The sequence below is a fragment of the Hippocampus zosterae genome, chromosome 3 (genome assembly GCF_025434085.1).
Source record: "Hippocampus zosterae strain Florida chromosome 3, ASM2543408v3, whole genome shotgun sequence".
NCBI lineage: Eukaryota > Metazoa > Chordata > Actinopteri > Syngnathiformes > Syngnathidae > Hippocampus > Hippocampus zosterae.
The window spans coordinates 10,907,994-10,917,899 of record NC_067453.1 but is presented as its reverse complement, the minus strand read 5'-3'; the positions used below and the strand labels follow the sequence as shown (position 1 = coordinate 10,917,899).

At 43.9% G+C, this 9,906-nt stretch overlaps 1 protein-coding gene across 1 annotated transcript; it reads right to left on the bottom strand.

Annotated features, from left to right (window-relative positions):
* Nucleotides 1–695: 695 nt before the first annotated feature.
* slc15a5 (solute carrier family 15 member 5) lies at nt 696–8,649 on the bottom strand. The gene is made up of 9 exons (XM_052060145.1): nt 8,124–8,649; nt 6,525–6,747; nt 4,922–5,091; nt 4,191–4,411; nt 2,320–2,506; nt 1,944–2,132; nt 1,715–1,846; nt 1,519–1,627; nt 696–837 (listed from the first exon to the last, which is right to left on the bottom strand). Exons 1-9 carry the CDS (start codon nt 8,473–8,475, stop codon nt 696–698), a joined length of 1,725 nt encoding a protein of 574 aa, XP_051916105.1. The 5' UTR covers nt 8,476–8,649.
* Nucleotides 8,650–9,906: the final 1,257 nt, after the last annotated feature.

Here is a 9,906-nt window from a genome sequence, read left to right as displayed (position 1 = left end):
TTTATATTAATCAACCAGCGTCACAGTGGTCGACTGGTTAGCATGTCCGCTTCACAATGCAGATTGTGCAGCGTTGGTTCCAGCTGAGGTCACATGTCAAAAATATGCAGTGTCGTTGATTGGACAATCTTACATTTTCTGTAGGTGTGATTGTGAGTGCAAATGATTGTGGGCTCTTACTGCCCGAAGACATTTGAGATAGGCTCCAGTCCGCCCGCGACCCTTGTGAGGATAAGCGCATCAGATGGATGGATGTTTCATGCTCACACTGGTATTGTGAGAATGCATAGTAAGTTAAAGAATACAAGTAAAGAACATGTGCTGAAGTTGAGTAATGTCATACATGTCTAAAAACGACTTTTACGCAAGATAATGTTAACATGCGAACTCTGCACAGGATGGGCAGAGCCGAGATTCAAACCCTGAACCACAGATGTACTCCCCACTCGTAGGACTGCGATGCTTGATGATCTGTCTTTATTCTGGCTTCATGGTATTTATAGCAGTAGTTGTATACTGTATAGAGATTATTTTAAAATACAATTCAAATGTAGCCCAAAGACAATTTACAGCCCACATGGCTATACATTCACAGTTGTTCACAAATCACAATAAAACGACAATAATATATTCAATTCGACACAGCAGAAAGCAGCGCCAGCGCCACAGAGTGTAGGGATTCCTTTTCAAGTCTGTCATATGACAGATTCACAGGAAATGTTTGTGTACGAGCGGTCCATAGTGTCATAGTACCGCAGGCAAGCTTTGTACTGAAGAAGTTTCTCTGTTAGTGGGCTGATTGTCAACGGCTTACCCCGCACGCTGAGATCCATGTACCTGGGAAAGGAAAATACTCTTAGAAGTTTTAAAAACAACTGGCAGTACCTTAGACCCCGATAATCTAAACATTCTGGACAATGGTACAGTATAGTGTTGCAACAAATACTAATATAAATTTGACCTGCTTTTCACGATAACTTAATGATGCCCGGTAGCTCCCAAAAATGAGAACACCCCCTCACTTTTGGGAAAATATCAACCCCAATCAGCTGTTTAGTTGCTTGCCAAGCTCAGCCATACTTCTGGCAATGAAGTTACAACAAATGATGCTGTTATCAGGCAAATCCAATGAGAAATGGCAGATGTGCCTTAGTTGTCTTTGTCGAAACGAGATGGGTCTTGTTGTAACAATAAAAACAAAAGAAGATAAATAAGATGACAATGTACAGAGAATGATATTTATCCTTTATCAAGGCATCCACAACTGGAACCCAGAGGTGAAAACTGTACCCCCACTATCAGGAGAAGGACGGTTTGTCGCCGACCCTTCCCACAATGCAAAATCCAAACCTGCTCCCTTTTAGCAAGGAGACCACTCTCACAACCAGAGCCTCCATTTTTAATGCACTGCAAAGAATGCAACTAGCTGACCATTATGAGTCAGTGCATTCTCTTTGACATAATGATTTGGTGAAGGTGGATCTGCCACATGTCTCACTTTGGTGTAATTCCCAGTACCTGTGAGATATACTCCAATACAACAGAGTATTTATCGTCATCAGCATGGCCATGAAGAAGAAGAATCTCTCCAGATTTCCATCATGCAGGACGCTTGGATAAAAGGACCCTGTAGTCAAGCGTAGCTCTGTGTCAAATGTCAAATTTATTCCACTTTGAAGGATTGAAAGAACTGCCACTAAGAGCATTTGTTCACCTCCAGACATGAAGTACACCACCTGAATGCAGATGGCTCCTACAAAGCATCCTCCCCCATAGGACAATGTGAGGAAGTGTAGGGAGATTCCTCTGATGTGCCCAGGGGTCAGCTGGAAAGAGATGAGGGAGCCTACCGTAGAAAGCAGAATACATACTTGTATATTACATGATATTATCTTGAATAAGCTGCTCAAACAAGTCTCCACAATTGTCTGCCTTTCACTCACACGCTGGAATGACCAAAGCCTCAGCTAGTCCAAGTAGGATATATTGTGGTGCCAGCTGGAAACATGGCATGGATGATACTTGCAGAACCTTCCCGGAGAGGGTTTGCTCCACCAGGGGGAAAGACTTCCTGCGCAGCTCGCATAAACCTGCCACCAGGACGGACAGAGCGGCACATGCATGTCCCAGAGCTGTAAGGGGAGGATTAGTTAGGGTGGGGTGATGAGCCTGAGGGCTGCAGAATGGGAGTTGCAAGACAAGTCATTTCAAGAGAAAAGAGGGAGGACAACAGAGGTAGAACAAAGAGAGACATATTTAGATGAAGACGATGAAGCACTGTGTTGCATCACTGACGGTGTGCATAGGCAAAGTACTCACTAATTATTCTTGTGGGTGCCAGAGGAGTTTTTGCCATGGAGAGAGAGCAGCTATTCACACACTCGATCAGGGGGGCTAACATGAGAAGAGGTAAAATGCTGATCACGTTCATAGTGCCGATGGGTAACAGGACGTCACTCAGGTGGAGGTTGGAATTCATCGCCTGTAAGTAATATCCAGAGGGGATCTGTATGGAAAAACAGTGGGCATAGAAGTGATCCACCTTTGTACTGTGCACTTGAAAAACTATGCTAACCTTTCTGAAAGTGAGAGCTACTTCTTATATAATATTCATGTAAAGGGCTAACAGTTTTATACACACGTCTGGGAATTTTTTTTTTTTAAATAACCTTAAATTATATATTGAATGTGAAAACAATGATCATGCTCATGATTTCTCACAATAATTACACTGGTCAACAATGTTTTAATCAGAGATGCAAGTAAACTATAAATTACAAGATGTGTTGTCCTTTAGTGTGATTGTGAGTGTGAGAGTGAATGTTTGTTGTGTGTCTATGTGTGCCCCGCGATTGGCTGGCAACCAGTTCAGGGTCTCCCCCGCCTGCTGCCCAAAGACATCTGGGATAGGCTCCAGCAGGCCTCGTGACCCTTGTGAGGATAAAGCGGATCGGAAAATGAATGGATGGTTGAAAATATCCCCAAAACATGATGTGATGTGCTAGGTAAATAGCTAAGACATGTTTTAAATCAGCATCAAAACTACGCACACATACACACACACACACACACACACACACATACACACACACACACACACACACACACACACACACACACACACACACACACACACATATATATATATGTGTGAGTGGGCTGGCCTGAAGGACAGCACAGAGGCACTCATCCTGGCTGCTCAGGAGCAGGCCCTGAGCACCAGAGCCATCGAGGCCCAGATATACCACACCAGACAAGACCCAAGGTGTAGGTTGTGCAAAGAGGCACCTGAGACGATCCAACACATAACTGCAGGGTGCAAGATGCTGGCAGGGAAAGCCTACATGGAACGCCATAACCAGGTGGCTGGCATAGTCTACCGAAACATCTGTGCGGAGTATGGACTGGAAACCCCAAGGTCAAAATGGGAAACACTTCCGAAGGTGGTGGAGAATGACAGAGCGAAGATCCTGTGGGACTTCCAGATCCAGACTGACAGGATGGTAATGGCGAACCAACCAGATATCGTGATCATAGATAAAGGGCAGAGGAAAGCCGTTGTAGTGGATGTAGCGGTCCCAAGTGATGGAAACATCAGGAAGAAGGAACATGAGAAACTCGAGAAATACCAAGGGCTCAGAGAGGAGCTGGAGAGAGCCTGGAAGGTAAAGGTGACAGTCGTGCCTGTGGTGGTCGGAGCACTCGGGGCAGTGACCCCCAAACTAGATGAGTGGTTGCAACAGATCCCGGGAACAACATCGGACATCTCAGTCCAGAAATCTGCAGCGCTGGGACCAGCAAGGATACTGCGCAGAACCCTCAAGCTTCCTGGCCTCTGGTAGAGGACCCGAGCTGAATGAGGGACGGACACCACCCGAGGGGTGAGATGAGGATTTGTTTTATTTTTATATATATATTTATATATATATATATATATATATATATACACACACACACATAGAGACATTTCTGATTAAGGTTTGCTGTTGACCACTGATTAGCATGGTTAGAAACAGATAAATATGTATATTCTACAGCTATGTGTTATTTATATAAAGCACTGCAAATATGAACATTTTTCAAATGATGATCATGCCACTGTGGAGTTTTAGAACAGTCCCAAGGGCTCCTCATGTGGTCCTTCTGGCAGGCACCACATTGGTGACCTCTGCTTTAACTTAGCGACTTGCCTGAGTGACACAGGCTCTGTATATCAGTTGGAGTCCATAAAGTGGGAAGAGCTTGGCCAAGACTTTGACATTCTCTACGTGAGTCTCACTGTAGCGGCCGCCATTGTTCTCCTTGGCCCGGTCCAGCCAAGATGGCACATCTCCACTGAGGTGGCGATAGTGAAGGCAGCACATCTTGAGAGAGTTCAAGAAAACTCCAAGCGTGGTCAGTAAGGAGCCACCTTTGACAGAAACAAGACGACACCGGTGAGGTGCAATGTAGGCCAAAAATAACATTTACCTTTCACACTCATCCCCATTTGTATGCTTGAGTACCTAAAACTATTGGGGAGGTTGCTTCTTCTTTTTTTAGTTTGTTTAGTTATGCCTTTTCAATTGGACAAAAAGTTGAACAAAAACATCATTCTAAGCATGATATTAGAAAAAAAATCAGGGGTCTTCAATACTGTTCCTCAAGGGCCAGTTTCCTGGATGTTTTATGATATACTGTAGTTACATAAAAATGTATATGTATATAAAATCAAGATCGTTATCTGGCTTCTGCAGAACTTGCTGATTATCTGATCATGTGAGTCAATGCATCAGGGAGAGAGAAAACAGGCAGGACAGCGGCCCTCAAGGAACAGGGTTGAAGATCTGGATTATACTAAAATAGTGGAAAAACAAACAAAAAAAAATCAAAGATATTCCTATGACATAATCAGAATATTGATAAAGTGTGTTCTTCTTACCTTTCTTGGGTTTGTAGGCGAGTTTGTTGCGCATCATGTGTATGGCAATGAGTGCCAGCAATGCAGAGGTAAAAGGGATTAAGAAAGCCAAATTTTTGGCCACAGATTGCTGGACGTAAGCAATACCCAGAAACACAACCGTGGAATTCAGATTAACCAACCAGTAGAACCTAAATGCAATACAAACAAAAATTACACGTGTTCCATCCATCATCCATCATCTACCGCTTATCCGGGGCCGGGTCGCAGGGGCAACAGCTTTAGCAGGGAAGCCCAGACTTCCCTCTCCCTAGCTACTTCCTCCAGCTCTACCCGGGGGATCCCGAGACGTTCCCAGGCCAGCTGGGTGACATAGTCTCTCCAGCGTGTCCTGGGTCTTCCCCGGGGTCTCCTCCCGGTGGGACATGCCCGGAACACCTCACCAGGGAGGCGCTCAGGAGGCATCCGAATCAGATGCCCAAGCCACCTCTTCTGGCTCCTCTCGATGTGGAGGAGAAGCGGCTCGACTCTGAGCCCCTCCCGGATGACCGAGCTTCTCACCTTATCTCTAAGGGAGAGCCCGGACACCCTGCGGAGAAAACTAATTTCAGCCGCTTGTATCCGGGATCTCGTTCTTTCGGTCACGACCCACAGCTCGTGACCATAGGTGAGGGTTGGGACGTAGATCGACCGGTAAATTGAGAGCTTCGCCCTTTGGCTCAGCTCCTTCTTCACCACGACAGACCGATACAACGTCCGCATCACAGCAGACGCTGCACCGATCCGCCTGTCGATCTCCCGCTCCCCCTTGCCCCCACTCGTGAACAAGACCCCAAGATACTTGAACTCCTCCACTTGGGGCAAGATCTCCTCCCCGACCCGGAGGGGGCACTCCACCCTTTTCCGACTGAGGACCATGGTTTCAGATTTGGAGGTGCTGATTTTCATCCCAACCGCTTCACACTCGGCTGCGAAACACTCCAGTGAGAGTTGGAGAGCCCCGTTTGAAGGAGCCAACAGCACCACATCATCCGCAAAAAGCAGGGATGCAATACTGAGGCCCCCAAAACGGACCCCCTCGACGCTTCGGCTGCGCCTAGAAATTCTGTCCATAAAAGTTATGAACAGAATCGGCGACAAAGGGCAGCCTTGGCGGAGTCCTACCCCCACTGGAAACGATTCCGACTTACTGCCGGCAATGCGGACCAAACTCTGACATCGGTGGTATAGTGACCGAACAGCCCATATTACACGTGTTCAAGCATTCTTTTTGCGTTCCGTTTTGCTTTCTGACATTCGGCTAAAATTCCTTCTTCTAAAGTAATCGTACATGAACAAATTGCTGGTTTTAAGTTGAGATATATATTATGTGCACCTATGTTCAACATTTTAAACAGGTACATTGTCATGCTGTGTTTTAATCATAAATATTCCTTCAGGTGGGGAAGAATAAAACAAGCTCTCTAAAAAAACTAAATGTCATCTTTTTCCAAAAATTATCCAAAATTGAAATTACAGTATTCTCTCTGTCTCGCTACTCAATGATACATCCCAAGTTCCTATCTATAATTGTTCCACTGCTAACGCAGTAGACAACTTTATGTACTGTAGATGCATCACATACCAATTGAAGAAACCCAGTAGCTGGTATTGATTGTAGCTCTGCAAATTGTATGCTCCCAAGGGACACAGTATAGCCCGGATGCCGCCAATGCCCAGCGCAGCAGCCAGGAGGCCGGTGTAGAACAGGGCCTGCTGCTCTTGAGGTTCTAACTTATGACTCATATGATGAATGTCAATGTAGAAATCTTCAAAAGGGAATGCTACCACAGGTAGCATGGCCGTACCTACAGAGATAACAATTGACGAGTCACTGTATTTGCAGGTCAAAAGCGTCAGAAACCTATCAGCTCACAGTGGGCCGACATATTGAATTGGATATTAGATCAAAGGGTAATTGGAGGGATCAACAGAATGTACAGTGCTGTGAAATAGTATTTGCCCCCTTCCTGATTTCAGTGTTCTTTGCATATTTATCACACACAAAGGTTTCAATTCATTAAACCAATTTTATTATCACACAGGATTTACCCACGGAAATACAAAATGCAGCTTCAAAATGCCAATTTAATTTATTAAGGCACAAAAAACCCCATCTAAAAGTACCTGTCCGTATGTGAAAAAAAAGTAATTGCACCCAGGTAACTGTGACTAATGTCAGGTTTGGGAAAGCTGTGTTCAATATCACAGGCAAGCTCCACATTTGATGAAAAAAAAAATCACAAATAGAATCTGTCAGACAAAATGAAGTAGTCTACAAAATCTCAAGAAACAAACGCATCTATGCCATGATCCGAAGAAATTGAAGAAGAGAAGTTGTTGAAATCTATCAGTCTGGAAAAGGTTTCCAAGATTCTGGGGCTTTAGCAAACCGCTGTCAACTTGCTTTGATTGATGGGACAATGATTCCTGCCGTCTACCAGAAAATCCTGAAGGTGAACGTCTGAAAAATTCAAGCGCTCTTGGATCATGCAGCAGAACAATGTTCTGACACACACCAGCAAGTCCACCTCTGAATGGTTAAAAAAAGCTACATTTTGGCGGGTCCAAGTCAAAGTCTGGATTGGAATCCAATTGAGATCCTGTGGTGTGACCTTAAATGATGCAGTTCATGCTCCAAAAACATCCAATATGGCGAAGTTGAAGCAATTCTGCAAAGCAGAGTGGGACAAAATTCCTCCACAGCGATGTGAAAGACTCATTGCCAATTATCGCAAACGCTTGATTTCACTTTTCGCAGCCGAGGGTTGCGCAGCCCCATTAATAGGATCAGGGGACATTTACTTTTTCACAAAGAGACAGGTCGGTTTGGATTTTTTTGGGGTGTCTAACTAAATTATATTGGCATGTAGTTTTCTTTGGGCTGTCTCTGTGTCATAATAAAATTGGTTTGATGAACTGAAATCTTTGTGCGTGATAAATATGCGAAGAACACAGAAATCAAGAAGGGAGTGAATACTTTCTCACGGCACTGCACTAATGTACAGTGAAACCACAATTCATATTTTTTTTTTGTAAACAGGGACATTCCTGAACGAGGATCCACTGTGTGTGATTTTAGAAAACAAACAAAAAAAACTCAGAAATTCACAAGCTGAAACTCTGCCAAAATGTGAACCTTCTCATTCAAAAACAAGCAAACTAAATGCCCACTGCGTCTTACCAAAGAAATGGAGAAAAGCGCACAAGTAGAGCACCTTGGTTCTTCCTAGGCAGGTTTCGGCAAACCAACCAACCAGCACAGGGGTGAGGGTGCTGGCTCCTATGAAGCACAAGTTCACTGTTGCAGCCAGGTAGTTGTCGTAGCCGAGCTTTACAGTGCAAAAAAGAATCATGTTGCACACAATGCCAAAAAATGTGAATCTTTCACATAGCTCCACCAGCAGAACACAAATGATGACTTGAAGCTTCTTGCGGCCCCCAGGTAATGCTCTCTGGTCCGGATGAGCTGTCTTGGAGAGCCGCCGAAGGTGGTGTTTGCCCCCGGGTAGTCTCTGAATGTCTCCTGCCACCATCCTGCCTGTAAAATGTTTTCCCTGCTCCCTCGTGGAATGGATGTTGCCTGTGAAACTGCAGAGCTCTGAATGTGACGTCCAGGCCGTATCTGAGAGGAGCAGTGGAGGCCAGGGGCTGGGCTAAGTGGTCATAGAAAACGTGAGACATAACCGTGTTTTGCACGTGCTGGTGGCTGACGAGAGTGTCAGACGTTTGTCTCGTAGTCATCTGACACATGATGAAAATGAGAAGTGATAGATAGAAACAATTAAGAGAGCAGCTCAGAAATAGTTCTATGATGGCCAACAAGAATCATGCATTTGTTTTTTTTGTTCTTCTGGCCAAACAGCTTTTCCTGCACTCGTACATTTAATGTAGTAAACTTTGAAAGATTGCACCAAGCATAGGAATAAACATGTAGAGTTAATCTGCTCTTAAGAATCTACAGTAATGCAGATCGCTTCGATGCAACAATAAAATATCCTTGCCTTTCACACATAAGAGGCACTCACTAAATGCCACAAGTCTTTGTCGTAACAGTCCAAACTCATTGTGGCATTCATGATGTATTTAGGGTGATGATGTGAAGTGCGAGTGAGACAGAGGGCACACCAAGCTGGTCTGAACTCCAGTAAAACAGCCTGCTGCCTTCCACGAATCAGTATATTGTACCTCGGGTTAAGGTGAAGGTTAACCAAGGTAAGAGGTCTATGTGACAGGTCTGAAATACAACTGCCCTATTTCAAATATTGCATCTCTTTTATTTTTACAGACAACATGACTGTAGCCGGGGTGCTGGAAAACTGTCACTGACAGTTGATGTAAAACGCCAAAACACGCTTCAAATTTTAGGTTTTTCTGGCATAACACAATGAGATTGAGACACAGCATTAATGTGACCCTCAAACTGTACAACTCTACTTAAATAAAAATATTTTCAAGAGGAGACAAAAAATATAAACACTTGAGATACTGTGTCCACACCCTCTAACATATGGGGATGTGGCTGTGTTCAGAATTAACCAGCCACGTTCAAATTTACACTAAATGTGAGTCAGCACACACCTTGAAGTGCCTCTGATTCACTCCGCAAAAATTCACTTATTCTAGTAGCCCTTTCCTGACATTTTTGTGCTTTCTTGCAGTAGCCTGAAACATGGTGATCATCTATGAACCCAAATAAGGTAACAAAGTGTGCGGAAATTATACAATAGACAATAGCTTTCAAAATAAAATACTTCAAATCTATGGGAGCTAATACTGTACAGGTACTAGAGTTTATTATAGTCAAACACATATTTGGTCAGGAAATAAGACTTTCATTTCTATATAATTTACAATATTCAAATATTTTTAATGTTGCGTTTGAATGTATTAGCGTTCAGTACTTGACCCTGTTTTTCTAGTAAAATGTATTTTAGTTTGTGGATTTTGTGGAAGTGTGTGTGTGT

Excerpts from the sequence above, each read along its gene's own strand:
- slc15a5 (XM_052060145.1), bottom strand. The coding sequence starts at position 8,475 with ATGGTGGCAGGAGACATTCAGAGACTACCCGGGGGCAAACACCACCTT. Across the intron at positions 5,092-6,524 it reads CTACTGGGTTTCTTCAATTG|GTTCTACTGGTTGGTTAATC; the intron begins GTATGTGATGCA and ends TATTGCATTTAG. Across the intron at positions 838-1,518 it reads TATTGGAGTATATCTCACAG|GTACATGGATCTCAGCGTGC; the intron begins GTACTGGGAATT and ends TTCCTTTCCCAG.